The 15,436-nt window shown below is 36.7% G+C and overlaps 2 protein-coding genes across 7 annotated transcripts; both read right to left on the reverse strand.

The window, feature by feature from the left end:
* Positions 1 to 291: 291 nt before the first annotated feature.
* On the reverse strand, positions 292 to 3,026 carry ATA1 (TAPETUM 1). The gene is made up of 2 exons (XM_006855529.4): positions 2,238 to 3,026; positions 292 to 1,339 (listed from the first exon to the last, which is right to left on the reverse strand). The coding sequence occupies exons 1-2, from the start codon at positions 2,309 to 2,311 to the stop codon at positions 544 to 546; spliced, it is 870 nt and encodes a 289-aa protein (XP_006855591.2). The 5' UTR covers positions 2,312 to 3,026; the 3' UTR covers positions 292 to 543.
* Positions 2,810 to 9,727, reverse strand: LOC18445391 (plant/protein). 6 transcript variants are annotated; one of them, XM_006855530.4, is made up of 11 exons: positions 9,351 to 9,727; positions 9,135 to 9,237; positions 9,032 to 9,045; positions 8,261 to 8,482; positions 6,901 to 6,972; positions 6,136 to 6,228; positions 5,883 to 5,921; positions 4,924 to 5,028; positions 4,150 to 4,312; positions 3,913 to 4,022; positions 2,810 to 3,026 (listed from the first exon to the last, which is right to left on the reverse strand). In XM_006855530.4, the coding sequence occupies exons 1-11, from the start codon at positions 9,534 to 9,536 to the stop codon at positions 2,931 to 2,933; spliced, it is 1,203 nt and encodes a 400-aa protein (XP_006855592.2). In that variant the 5' UTR covers positions 9,537 to 9,727; the 3' UTR covers positions 2,810 to 2,930. The 6 variants fall into 6 exon arrangements, with proteins under 6 accessions (XP_006855592.2, XP_020529990.2, XP_020529993.1 ...); XM_020674331.2 differs by lacking the exon at positions 9,032 to 9,045 and having other exon boundaries at positions 8,261 to 8,475; XM_020674334.2 differs by lacking the exon at positions 9,032 to 9,045.
* Between the last annotated feature and the right edge of the window lie 5,709 nt (positions 9,728 to 15,436).

The following is a 15,436-nucleotide window of genomic DNA, read 5'->3' on the forward strand; positions in this document are numbered from 1 at the left end:
TTGTTCAGTTCATTCCAAGGATCATAAGCTACTAAATCTAATTAGCGCGATCCTATAAACATCTCTGTGCTTCGGCCACTGAAAAAAAAAAGTCTTTTTGGGAAGAGTTTTATGTTCTGAAGGAAAAGAACATGGATTCTGAGTCTCAAATCAAAATACACTAGGTAACCAATCCTAGTAAGTATGCTTGGTGTGAGAATTATTTTGGTGAAATTTATGGAATTGGAAAGCCAGTATATGTTGACATATTTTAACAGTGATAGCTTTGTTGGAAGCCATGAGCTTCCCGCATTTACAAATGGCGTAGCGGTTTTATTATTTCAAGAAGAGCAGGTATGACATACATATGATGTCTAATCGAGTTTAGCCACCATGCATTCTCAACACATGAATTTGAACCCTAGTACCACCCCAATATCCATGATATTTATCTCGCAGCTCATTTCGACGGTCCATCTGGAGAACAGGCACTGGATGCTCCACCTGTGTATGATACACCACACATCATCATGTGTACGCTATACTCTCTAATCTTGTACACTTTCACTGGTAGATGAAGCTCATAGTGTTGCAAGCGGAGGTGAACCCCCCATCCACCACCAAGTTATGCCCTGTCACAAACCCGGACTCGTCACTCGCCAAAAACAATGCAGCATTTGCCACATCCTCAGGAGTTGCACTTCTGCCCTTCAACAAACTTCCAGACTCTGCCACCACCCTATCAACCGCCTCTGCCCCCAAATCCTCTCTGCCCAAAATCTCTCTGTATGCCCCAACAAGCATATCAGAGGCCACACCATGAGGAGACACACAATTCACTCTGATGCCATGCACCCCTAGCTCACAAGCAGCACTCCTAACTATGCCAACCACTGCTTCTTTTGACATAGTGTAGGCATGTGAGCCGAGCCCACCCATGAGGGCAGCCGAGCTTGCAGTGCAGACAATCGAGCCCTGAACCCTTCCCTTTATCATGGCTTGAGCAGCATGCTTTATACCATATACAGGTCCACATAGGTTTACAGAGAGGAGGTTTTGCATGAGCTTTGAGTTGAGGTGTGTGATGCTTCCAAGCTGGCCGGCTATGCCAGCGTTGTTAAACATGATGTCAAGGCAGCCATGCTGGGCAACGGTGGATCTGACTGTAGCCGCAACGTCAGACTCAAGGGATACGTCACAGTGCATGTAGCGGGCTCCTATCTTGGTGCAGAGGGCAGGGCCCTCGTCGTCAAGGATGTCGGCCACGGTGACGTGGGCCCCGTGGAGGGCAAAGAGGCGTGCTGCAGCGGCGCCGATGCCCCGGGCCCCACCAGTTATGATGGCCACCTTGCCCTTTAGCCTGTTTGATTTGGAGTTACACAGTGATGATGACATGGTGATGGGGATATATATAAAGGACATCATTTAAGATGTAAATGAGAGACTTAGGCAGAGAAAGAGCTCATCTCAGCCGTCAATTGTTGACAACGGAGAGTGGAGCATACATCCAGAACATTGTTTGCGTGCTAAATCATGTTATGGTAGATTTTGCCAAAAATAACTAGGGAGCTAGCTGATCCACCTACGTTTATTTTTAACTTGGGAAAGAATAATATGCTGGCATTTCATAAACAGTATTTAGCAGCTCCTCAACCATCTAACGTGAACGATGGATGGTTGCAGTGAACTACGTAATTGTCCATTGTTGGCCTCAGTTTAGGAGCTTGTGAGATGTTGTTCTAAAGTAACATACATAATAGCATACAACTTACATTAGGTTACAAAGTTACAAACCCCTCTATAGTGATGCACCCAACACTCAGTAATACTGAGGATAATAGTTGGTGACAAACTAAAATAAAATTTCGTGGTTACTTCGCCACTGATGTTTTTTGGTGGTAGGATAAAAACCGGCGAGTGATACTAAAGCCAACCCAAACAGTTGTTACCCCATTAGTTTTATGATCCAGTGGAACCAAAGCTTTGGACTTTTGTCTTTCTGATCTCCATTGAGTTTTGAGTTATCTTGTTTATAATACCCTACGTTCCGTATTTGGTCGACTATAATTAGTTTAGCCTCGTAGCAAATTAGAATTTACGGAATGAATTTTTTGTTGAATGAAAATTTTTATTGTATTTTATTCCAAATTTCTCTATCATATTGTATTTTAAGATGCTAAAATTTCAGGGATTTATTCTTCAAAAGCGTATCTGTGCACGCAAGAAAAACAGAACAAAGAAAGCAAGTTCCAGCTTACCTTTTCCCATGATAACCATTCATCTCTTGTTCTCCATTCTGTTGGTGAATATTCATTTCCATTCTGACGTCCATTCTTCTACACTAGTGTGCGCGTAGAGAGAGAGAGAGAGAGAGAGAGAGAGAGAGAGAGAGAGAGAGAGCAAATGTTAATGAGATCTGAATAAGAATCGATGCTTCTTTGCCCTTGATAAATAAACTTCTGATGGTTCCCACAGTCTAAACAAATGTGAGAAGGAAGGATGGGAATAGATCGGAGTTGGTCATTGTTACACTTTAGGCCCTACCCTCTCCTTACTTTACTTGCACCAACCCCTTCTTTCACCACCCCCTTGCCTTGCAACTACTTGCCAACTAAAAACTTGTCCCCTCAACAAAAACAAGAGGGCAAATGCAATATTTGGTTCCCTCTCCATTTTGTTGTATTTTCTCGAGGTATCTATTGGTCAATTTAGGGTTAGCATTCAAATTATAGCTTGAGAATTTAATTTCACTTATCTTACTCTTACTATTCTAGGGCATCAAAAGAGATTATCCTTGATGACATCGAAAGAGTGAGTGACTAAGTCGCTGTTTTCCAACTCCTGCTTATTGAATGCCCATTAAAGCTTAATGTAGAGTTATAAATTAAGTTAACATTACACCTAACCCAGGAATGGAGCATCAAACACAATGAAACAGGACGCTTCATGAATCATGAAATGGTATTGCATGGTACAATTGTTGGATCCATGGCAGTATCTGAACTCCTCCCACACCTCTCTGGAGCTATGTCTGTGATTCCTTCACCCTGTAAATAAATTTGGATTCTTCACTTAAAACAACCATTGCATTCACATCCATCCAAGAATGTTCAGAGTCAAATATAGATTAACACACTCAAAATCTCACTGAAAAAGGTTGTTCTCAACTCTCACAAGCAAAGGTTGCCCTGGTATTGAAAACCTTGAAATTGATGATGTCAACTTGGAACATTATGGATCCGGAAAAACAAGCCCCGGAAATAATGCATATTGTGGTTACACATTATCTAGATCGTCCATTTATTCAAGTTTTCACCAATCTATGGAATCTGCAATGTTCTTTAGCAACATTTTTGGACCTTTAAATTTTATAATGAGGAACATAATGCCATTATAAAAGTTCGGCTAGGAATTGCATTTTCGAGAAGGATTTTTAGCGTAGTTATCAAGATGAACTGGGTTGGCCAGTCCGATAGGCTGGACTGAGCCTTAACCGGTTTGGTCTAGAGCAAAAGTCAGCTCTTCTAAACTAGTCAAACCAATGTTAGATGAGTGTTAGTTAGTCGGACCATTCAGGTTTGACCGGCTAGACAGGTTAAACAAAGTTAGGCAAATTCTTTTAATATATTTTATATTTTAAAACTATTGTACTATTGTTTTTTGTTTTTTTTAAAAACTGTTCAACTAGTTCGACCAGTTTGGTGGCCTGTCCAATCCTGATAACAGTGGTTTTGAGGTGCGACCTTAGTAATCCTTATAAAGCCACAACCCTATGGTAACCGCACCCTCTAATGAGGTTAGGAGTATCCTTTACACTGTATGCACATGAGTGTACTCTTGCTCATGAGTATTGACACGTATGCGCATGACATATATATGAATAAAAATTGGCACAAAAATTGTGTATCTGTGAAAGCAAGAGGAAGAAATGACCTTGGCAATGTTTCTTAGATAAGTTGTTGTGTAGTTCCCTGTAGGGAAGAAGGCCTCAATCAGATCTGCAAGAACTAGCTGAGGCTGGGAGATGGCTCCATCAAACCAATCTGCATGCTCAACAACAAGAAACAAAAATAATGAAAGTAAATGATAAAAATTTCAATTTATGAACAAAAACACATATATTTACCAAAGAAAAAAAAGAAATTGAGAAAAATATGTTTCTGTTGATACCAAGGGTGGTGTTATGGACCCTCTTATCATATCTCCAGAGGCTCCGGTTTGTCAAGAAAGAGAAGCAGTCATTGTCAGATATGTTGACATTTTGCATGAAGGTGGAGAGTGTGTACTCTGATGGGTCACTTGCATAGGTTTCATCAATCACCACATCCAATGTCTGAAACCAAAAAAGTTCATTTTTTCAGATTTCATTTTCACCAAGTCATGGGGATTAGCCCAAAATTGATATGCTCAATGGGGGCATGTCATTTGTCCACTCTCTTGTGTAAAACCTTATCGAGGAATATTTTTTAGGGCCCAAGCCTTCGGGGTTATAACCTCCTCAACGTCTGCAAAAAAAAATTGCCCTAAGATTGAACAGAGATAGGTCAGATTTAAGTATTGAGGAAGCCCTATCTTTTTTTTTTTTCTTTTTTTTTTGGTTTTTTTTTGCTTTTGTTAAATACTTCTCTATGATTATAGATGGATTAAAAAAATTTAAGCTGAAAAAGATCTTCCTAGGTCGCTCTTTTGCCTGATTGGAGACCCTTTTACTCGCTCATAAAGCAGAGTGCATCATCCACTTAGGGTGCACGGCATATTATACACCATAAAGACATTCAACATCTATTTCTGGTTTGCCTTACATCAAGCATACGGGATAGAGGACTCTCAAATTTTGTGATGAAATTCATCACATTTTCCATTGAAATTTGGAACTTGGGAATCAATGAGTTTGTACAAGAAGTGAGCACAATAATGGGAAATTAGATGAGTCCATTTACTTACACATAATAGGGCTCTGAAATCATCTAAATCTTGTGGAATAGACATGTTGTAAGCATTAGCCTCAAGAGAATCCTCCAAGTTCTCCCCACCGGCATCCACTACATACTGTTTCAAGGGATTATATATAAAAAATAAAAACATACAAAAATATTTAAATATTTAAAGTAAGTGGATTTTATAAACTTTCTTTTTGAAATTTAAAAATAGTCCCTCTATTTTATATTCCCATTCAATTCCTACTTTTGAAGAGCATATGTAGTATATTTTAATATTATTCTTTATATACATTGGAAGTTTGGAACAAGCTCAAACTTGAGGCTTCTCATAATCATTTATCTATAGAAAATATTTAAAAAGGAAATACCATATGAGATTCATAGGTATTTTGGTAAATTCATCCATTTCAAATTACTTTTTTGAATTGCTTACGGTGCGAAAGTCGAGTTTAAACTGATGAGAATAAAATTAAAATACACTTTATGGTTTAAAATAATAGGACTTGAGTGAAACACAAAAGACCATTTTAAATTACAAAAATAAAATAGAATTTTTATAAATTTCCCTTAAACAAATCATTAGACAGCTGGCTATGGACCTTATGGTGTTTTTATGTAGGGACCACATGAAGCTTTTGTTTAGCTTCCCAATGCGATGCACTTTATATGAACCCCTACTTATATTTAAGTTTAAGATAAAATATTTACTTTTCGGGAAAGTATAGAATGAGATTATTTACATCTGGTGTGTAAGGTGGTCACATTAATTTTGAACATTGGATGTGATATTGAATGGTTGCAATTATTCCATCGACTAAGCTCAAACTTTAAAAGAATTTTTTTCAAACTTTATGACACATCTAAGCTATCAAATTTCACATTTGATGGCTGTAAGTAATTGTGATCACCTTGTATCAAAGATAAATTGTCTCATTGTATATAATACCTTAATTTTTACATTACCTGGCTTTTGTATGTATCATGAGAAAAAGACCACATGCCCTGCGCAAAAAGGAGGAGGTTTAAAGAATATAGGATAAAAGTGGATTTATATTTTTTAGATTATATAAAAACTAAAAGAAAGAAGAAATTGAATGCAACTACATGTTTGGCTTTGATATCTTTAATGAAATAACAAAGTCATAAAATCATTAGCATACAAAATTTTAAAAACTAAAAGAAAAATGAGTATCGGTATATCTAGCAAAATTTTAACCTCATTGCATCCCACCCATGCCACAACTGGCTTAAAAGATGTTGCAGAAGTGTTTGCTGCAGCCTTGATCAAACAACCATAATTCTCTTTTACCTGCATTTATGCAAAAAATGTTTCATAAACTAAGAAATGTACAGGGTCCCCAAATCAAATGAACGGGCGCTATAAGTATAATACTATGTATCATGCTGTAGGTATGTTACACAACGTCGTAGCCGCCACTTCCAAAAGGGACACTAACTGGACAGTGATCGTTCAAGGCATTAACTTGTGGCTAGTTACCATTACTCTCCATCTTGGAAACCGATGGTTAAGATGCTATGTGCCATAGCTAAATATGAGGATGTCTTAAATTTACTTGAAGTACTCTAAAGTTTAATAAGATACATTGATTATTCAGATGCCTCCCAATGAATGAAAACCCATTGACTCCGATATAGACTCAACAATCTGTCGAGTCTGAAACTAAGCACGTGGGAATCGGCCAGAGTCTAGCCGGTTCTCAATGTTTTGCGATTAGTATTGTTGTTGTTGCTGCTATTTTTACTTGAACAAATCTCTAATGAATTAGCCTTTGGGGAGTCCCAGCCCGAGTCTTGTTTTTCCGGCTCATTTTTCTGAACAATTAGGACCGTTGATTGGCACCCCAAAACACCATCTTGCTCATGGTATTGGAGAAGCCACATCTTTTTCTTTCTTCTTTTTTTTTTTTTTTTTTTAGGATTTTTGATAGTGTTGTGGTCATTCATGTACGAGATAACTTACTGCTTGAAAGACCTGGTTTGCCCTGGCTTCCACATTTAGAAAAGTTCCCAAGTACTTGATCCACTCTGTGCGCTGAAATATTAAACAAAACATAATTACTTTGACATGGACACTTAAAAACACGATGTTATTGAGGGTGCAAGTGTTATAAAACTTAAAATTCAAAATTTCTCTTTTGAAAATAGTCATCTCATGTGGTTTTTCAAATTTTAAATTGAAAAATTCCTCCCAAAGTTACTTGCCTCAGGGAGTAAGTGTATAGTATGCTCCCATTGGAGCATAGTCTATGCCCTCGTTTGACTTGGGCGAATGTATGCTACGGTTAATGTGAAGATAGACTATGAATGGTCATAAGAAATCTCCACTTCAGCCAATTAATGGATGGTGGAGGCCACAACGACATCAAATGGCCTAAGAGTTGGATACCCCTCTCTCTATACAAGCTGTACCTATATATATATATATATATATATATATATATATATATATATATATATATATATATATATATATATATATATATATATATATATATATATATATATATATATGAAAAAGTCTTCCCAACACCTATAGGTGAAAAAGAACTATAGAATATATAGAAAATTCTTCCCAACGTCTATAAAATTCTTCCCAACGTCTATAGGTGAAAATAAACAGTGATTTCGTCTACCCTCATCACCGTCCAAAGTTCATCACATGGTAATGATTGTCTGATAGTGTTTCATTTTTCATTTTTTTTCTACAAATCGAAATTTCCTTAGATTTTGAGCGTGTGTACATCTTAGTGAGGCGCACTTACTAAAAATATAAAAAAATAATTCGTGAAAAAAAAAATGAAATACTACCAGACAATCATGACCGTGCGATGAACTTTGGACGGTGATGAGGGTCGACGAAATCACTGTTCATTTTTACCTATAGGTGTTGGGAAGACTTTTCCTCTATATATATATATATATAAACAACTTTTTTAAAAAATTTATGTCTTTTTGAGCCCTGTACATTACTCAACCGAGTTATTCAAGGCCGAGTCCAAGGATTGAGCGAAGTTAAAAAAAATAATAATAATAATTTTATTGATAAAAAAAAAGTTGATATGAGGGATTTGGGGTCCAACACACCCCCATAACATGGTATTTTGATTGGTGGAATTAAGGTACAATTTGGTCCGAAAGCAACACCTACGAATGTTAATGCATACAAAATACCACCAACCCCCAAAAAAACCCAAACTCTCAAATGCTCTTGAGTTTCAAATGTTGTAAGTAGCCGTACAAAAGAAGGATAAATTACTAAGTTCCCCGGCCATAACCTACAAAAGAAGGATAAATGACTAAGTTACCGCTATTCATGGTACCTGCAAAGGAGTGTTCTCTTCTGAGGGTTCAAAGGTGACGAAATTGCAAGCTCGACTTTGCCTCTTCTCACCAATGAAGTGAGCCGTGAATTGAGTTGCGAGCTGATTGGTCTCGCTTTTATTTACGATTTCTATCTCTCCTCCCATGTACGTTTTCAGTAAGCACTCGGATGACATGGATTCTGATGTTATGGCCTTCAAGCTTCCCAACAAACCTAGAAGCTACAAAGAAAACAATAAAAACATATAAAAAAAAAAGTGTATACAATAAAATTATTGACAAGTATAAACATAAAATTGCCGTAATTTTGAAAGAAGTGTCCAAAATGTATCAAGAATGGGCTCAAGGTGGGTGGTAGGGAGTGGGCTCATAAATTATTTTTGTCAAACTCGGTTTTGCCTCGAAGCCGAAGAGGGCGAAGCCTTCTAATTTTAGTTCTAGACCAAAGTGAAGTGAAGCTTGATGTTGTCCCTTCAATCAGATTCGGATTGCTTTAGTCAAATTTTAGTCTAATTTGGGTTGATTCAGCCAAAGCTTTGGTCTCTTCAACCTTAACAAAGAAATATCTATATTAAAGTAATTTTTTTAAAAAATATTTTTAAATTTTTTATATAAATATATAATTTATTTATATTCAATTTTTTAAAAATGTTAGAAGCCTTCTCTCCAATACGCGAAATATTGCTTTATTTTTCTCACCAAAACGAAAAAAACTCTCAAGCGAAGTCGACAACATTGTAATAAGTCCTTGTAGTGGCAACTGTCCTCACCTCAAAGAATGAAACTGTAAAATGTCCACCAAAGGTTGATATCAATGTCAGGAAAGGGGTCATTATCTGTAAAAAAGAGAGAGAGAGAGAGAGAGAGAGACACCTGGAACTGTGGTGGTGTCAACGGAGAAATTAGAAAGGGGAATGACAAAGGATTTGATTCTTCCAGTGCAGTATCTCGATCTCGTTGCCGCTCGTGAAGAATTCTAGAATCACATAGCACTACTGTTAAAACTTAAATTTGAAGGGACTGCCGTTCGCGCTCTATAATTACATATCACTAATGTTAAATTGGAGGGAGAGAGAGAGAGAGAGAGACCTGGAGCAGCAAATAGCTCTGGCCATCAAGCGCGTTCTTTATGACTTTGAAGCTCTGGCCATAGTAAATATGGAAGTTTCCGGCTTGCTCTACGTGAGAAGTGTTGTCACCATCTGTGAGGAGAGAGAAAGAAAAGAAGAAGACGAAGAAGAAGAAGAAGAAGGGAAGTTGCAGCAGTGGAGCCATGGCTTGAAAGGAGTTCAGCTTTCCCCACTCTCTCTCTCTCTCTTATTATTATTCTCCCACGAGAATAGAGACAAAGCTTGAGAGATGGGTCTGCAGCTTTTTTGTCCTTTGTTTTTCTATTTCCCTGTGAAAGAAAGAAAACACTGCCAACATATCAACGATGTCCCAAAAATAAAAAAAAATGCATACGACACCCAACTGTTGCGATGAGCCTGAATGGAGCGTTAATTGGTTAGTGCTTGATGATTTGTAACATTGTACACTCAAATCCTACTCACTCACTCGAAAAAAAAGAAAAAAAAAATTTCCTCATAAAAATGTATTTTAAAAACATCTATCATATCATATAAAAATATATTTATGTTTTTGAAATATTGCAAATTGGATAGATATGCAAATATTTCAAAAAATGAACGATTTAGATAAGAGATTACTTTTAAAGAGACCATTATCTTTTTGTACATGGTAGTTACAATCATTTTTGTCTCTTAAATTTTAAAATAGATAGTTGTAAGAGTCTCATTGAATAGATACAAAATTCCAAAAAAAAATTCTCTGACTTGGTGACTCACTCTGAGCCATTCAAATTGACATCTAATGAGAGTGAGAGTGAAAATAATTGTGAGTTCCACGTATAAAAACTAACATGTCTCTTTGTTATTTTTTTTTTCATAACCATTATTGTCAAGGTCGACATGACGTATTTGATAATTTTTCCACCCAAACAACATTTTATGACGAGAATTTCAAAGTCTTCATTTGGTTCAAAAGTCTTCACAAAAAAAAAACACACACTAAAATTTGGTTGATTAGGATTAAGGACTTTAATGAAAACATTAAAATAAGTGAAGAGTAAGTTGGTGATTGTTTAGTGTAGGAGAGGGTGGTCTAAGCTCTCAAGAATGAGTTAAAATTGTTCACGAGCGTCGGCGGCGCTTTGTTTGGAAGCAGAAGGGTGATGGAAAGAGGGGTCCCACCTGGGTTTGCTCCCGTGACTATGCCGCGCATCACATGACACTCATTTTTTACTTCTTTCTCTATCTATCTATCTATCTATCATGCCCCCACCTCTCCCTCTCTCCCTCCTAATTTATGCCCCCACCTCTCCCTCTCTCCCTCCTAATTTTAGGAGGAATGGTAATTTCACAAGAACTTGGGTATTACCCAATTATAGCCAAAATAAAATAAAATAATGAAGGAGATCGAAACGTTTTAAAATATCAAAGGAGGTTCAAAAGATTATAAATTACATTTGATCGCATATATTTTAAAATTTCCATGTCCATTAAAAATTTTCAAAAAAATAAAGTATCTAGTGCACAAAAATGGCGGAGAGCACTAAAGTTTAATTGCTAGAAAGCACACAAAAGACAGATGATTGTCTCAAACTATTTACATATCTTGTCAATTAAAATGCACGAAGATGTCAGTATCCAGAGCACCAGAGTCGTTTTGTTTTTGAGCTGGAAAGCACGTAAAAGAAAGATTACTGTCCAGAAAATTAGTTTATATTGTCTAGAAAATTAGTGTATATGAAAGAAAAATTTGATGGGGGATTGTCTACAAAGAGACCATTTATTTTTTGTATATGGAGGCCACAATTTGTGGCCCACGACTATTGAGGCGTGGCCTGGGCTAGCCCTCATGCCTCAATTTGTGGCCCACGACTCAAATAGCCCTCATGCCTCAATTTGTGGCCCACAACCTAGTTCTTAAGGGCCTGGCCCGAGCTAGCCCTTCCTGGCCCGGCCCTCAGGCCTCAATTTGTGGCCCACGGCCTAGTTTTTTAGGGCCTGCCAGGCCATAGTTTTATAGGTATGGACTAGGCCACTTGGTCCATTGCTAGCCCGAGTCACTCAGATTGAAGTGGTTTCTAGTTTCGATTAGGAACCATGTCAGCCTCCCTTCAACCAGTCTGAAAGAACTAGGTGAGAGTTCGTCTAAATTGGACCACTTCACATTTCCGGTAAGGAATAGGGTCAATCCCCCACCAATACCAATCCGGATCACCGAACCAATAAATGATTTTCTAAACACACTCTTAAAAAGGCTTTATATATAGGAAAATTGTTTCATGCGGGCTGGACCGCATTTCTACAATATGCAGTCCAGAGGTACAAAGCATCCATCTTAAAGATGAATGTAAATAGGTGGTCCATCTAAAAACAAGTGTAACTAACGGTCCAAATGTTTTATTAATATAATTATTATTTTTAGTTTTCAGAATTTATTTAGTTTTTCATATTCATGATCTCCATGTTAAAGATTATATATTCTCTAAAAATTAAGATTAAATTATATTTAAAAATCTATTTATTGCCGAGCCTGCATTTCTACAATATGTGGGCTGGCCGCATAGAAATTGTGCCCTTATATAAAGGAAAAGTTTATATAGAGCCAGGCTCTAAACAATCAAATTTGAGCCTATCTCAAAAATTTCACTAGAAGAGGTTATTTTGATGCCCAAATATATTCAAATTGATCATCTTGACATCAAGATGCATGGACAAGAGAAAGAAATGGATTGCAAGTTTTGGAAATAGCGTATTTTGTAATGCATTTTTGGACCATTAATTTTCAAGATTTTCAAGTTTTCATAGATACCTAGATTTACACTATTTTTTAACCTTTAAATTATATAAATAAATATAAAACTATATTTTAAGGCTATCACAAAGATTTCCAATATTGAAACCACATTTCTCGACACTATTTGAAGGTGGGCTCTAATTTGATTGTTTGGAGCCTAGCTCTATACAAACCGCACCCTATATATAATGAGTCCATTGAAGCTTCCTACATCAATTTAGAATTCCCCCATCCGCCCCATTTCAACGGCTCCAGATTGTCATTACTCTAATCAAAGTTCGTCCAAAGGAGCATCACACCCTGGCTTTTCCTTCTTGAAATCTGATGGCTACGATGATATTAAAGCACTGTAGGAAACTTCAGTAAGCGCTGTTCAACACTTTCCCTCGACTTAAAATCCTCTATTGTTATTATGAACGGGTCGGGTTTTAGGGATATTGATTGAATCTAGTTTGCTATCTTCGAAATAGTAATGAAAATTACAAACGGGCTCACCAAATGTCTGGGCTAAAAACCTACTTGGGGGATTTTTATCCCATGAAATTTTCCCGATCATCTTCATATTGTATCAATCCCAAAAACCCAAAAACTGTTTTGATTTTCTAAGACCCTCAGATCTGATCATCAGTCAAAATAGATGGTCTATTTGAGGAATCAATTTGGGGTAATGATTTCGTTTACTCCAAATTAAATTTTATTTTATGTTCTCAAACTAATGTTGTAGATTGAAGATTTGTGTGCCTTTTGAGTTCCAATTCCCCAAATGTGTTTTGGCCATAGGATCTTGTCCAAATATGCGGAGTAAGCGCTCATCCATCAACAACAAAGTTTCAAAACTCCTCAGCACACAAACAACAGAATTGTTAATGTTAGAGATGATGATAAGTAAAATCACCATACCATAGAAATTCTAACACAAGTAGGGTTAAGATTGGGCAGAGAAAATAGAAGTCCGACAAGATTAGGACTCTATGTTATGGCTCTTGGTTGTAATGATCATATGTGACATCTATGAGAAGTTTTCTATTTGGTATGGATTTCTAACTTTATATATACATATAAAATAAGAGAAGAAATAAGCCTTATTTTTTGGTGTGGTTTCTATAAGTTTGTAACCCTAAACAATCCAATTAAAGCGCACCTCCAAATTTTCTCATAACAGTAATTTGATGTAAAATTATCTCAAAATCTATTTTTGTATCTTAATATAAAATTTTAAACTCTAAAAAGGGTTAAAATCAAGTAGATCTATAAACATATGAAAATCTTGGAAATGGACGGTCTAGATAATGTTTTACAAGATGCACTATTTGTGGAACTCAAAATCTTTTTTTTTCATAGTAATACATCTCAATGTCGAGATGATTAATTAGACGATTTTTAACATTAAAACAATATTTTTCGATGTATTTTTGAGGTGCATCTTTAATTCTACATTTAAGGTTGCAACCTTATATAAAATTTTTCTATTAAGTAATCTTATGGGAAACGTAGACTTCCCTCTAGAGAGATGCAAGGGCCTCCTATATGGAGGAGCCTTTAGAGAGCAAAGTGAACTTCTAGTAATAGAGCTGGTGAATCCATGCCTTGTGTGGAGAGATACTTGTTTTTTGTAGAGAAGTGGTTCTCGTAGAGATTTTAATTTGTATCCCCTTTGTAAGCAAACATATGGGTTTTTTGTTGATCTCACATTTCTATCTAGTGTGCTCAGTAATAGTTGAAATAAAAAAAACAAAGAACATGGGGTGATGTTGGCTGAGAGAGTGGTCTCAAAGGTTGCTTGACTGGTTCTTGTTGATGATTACTAAAATATCTTTTGTGTCCCAAAATACGTGATGTAATTCTCACCAGTATAGTGGATTTTAGTGTGTCATGCACGTAGATATAGCCCCTTTAGGATGAACGGCGTAAATTAATGTGTTCTTGTGGTGTGTATGAAATTTTTTTTTTACTGCTCATACTCATTATGGTTCATACTCTCATTGATTTTGTTTATAGCTAGTTAAGTATACAATCATGGTGAGATTCAACTTTTAATTTAGGAAAAATTTCGTATAGAACCCTAATTCTTCATATTATTTCATGGTAGACCATCTTTCCTTTTTTCTTTTAAGCGGTATAAATTTTTTTAATAAGATTCTTAAAACCTAATAGTTAAGGGTGGAATGGGCTACGCTAGGCTGGCACGAGTTTGGCACTGGCCCAATCTAACCCCACTCTTGTGGGTTAGTTGACTCGTGGCCCTATTAAGAGGGTCGGGCCATGCCAGCAGATGTTCTTTTTTTCTAGATTCATTAAAATAAAAAAAAGGGTAGGGCAGCCAAGACCTTGGACCTAGCCTACCAGAACACTACACCTAGATTTCAAGCCTGGGACCCACCCTCAGGTCAAATTCAGGGGCCCACATCTAGGCTGTATCTAGTAGGGTTGCCAACCCCAACCCCATTGCCACCCCTATGAGTTGCATTGACCCTCACTTCAATAAAAAAAAAAAAAACACAAATTAGAGACCTTGAGCAAAAAATGCCATGAAAGTGTATATAAAAGACTATTTATTTTTAATAGAAGAAGGCCACAATCATTTTTGTACGTCAAATTTAAAGTCGGGTGGCTGTAATTATGTAATTGACTAGTCTCAAAGTTCATAAAAAAATTATCAAACTTTGTGACATACCTCAAGCCATCCAATTTGACATCTAATGACTCAAAGTAATTGTGACCACCTTGTACCAAATATAAATGATCTTATTATATAAAAATCCAAATGAAACACCTAAAACATAATGTTCCGTATGAAAGTACTTTCTAAATTTACTTCCCCATATTACAAGGTGTCGCTCACATATCTCGATTGCTCATAACGAAATCCAGGCCTGGCCCTATCCCTCTTAGGCCTAAGCTGGAAAGGCTAGAAAAAATTTAAAAATTTTAAAAAACTTAAAGAAAAATGAGGGTTGAACGGAACTGGACCGGCCTAATCTCGAGCCCTGGTGGCCCTGCCCTAGCTTGGCGCTGGCAAGGGCTGAACCACATTTTGTGACTGAGTCCCTAAATTTTTATGGCTAAGTAGACCGACCTTTGCCATGCCAAACACGCCATTGCCACCCTTATAAACGCTCAACACTCGCTAAAAACAGTGGATGGCGCTACAAGAAGGATGCGCCAAAAATGTAGGCCCATTCGATGTTGCAACTATCCAACCACCCTACAAATTAGGGAAGTTCGATATTTTACACATTAGACCGCCTCACAAATGTCAAAAATAAAAATAAAATATGAAAAAAAATAAGTAGTTCGATGTTTGGCAAAAT

Source organism: Amborella trichopoda, chromosome 9 (genome assembly GCF_054954075.1).
Source record: "Amborella trichopoda isolate Santa Cruz 75 chromosome 9, AtrichopodaSantaCruz75HAP2 v2.0, whole genome shotgun sequence".
In the NCBI taxonomy this organism is placed as follows: Eukaryota; Viridiplantae; Streptophyta; class Magnoliopsida; order Amborellales; family Amborellaceae; genus Amborella; species Amborella trichopoda.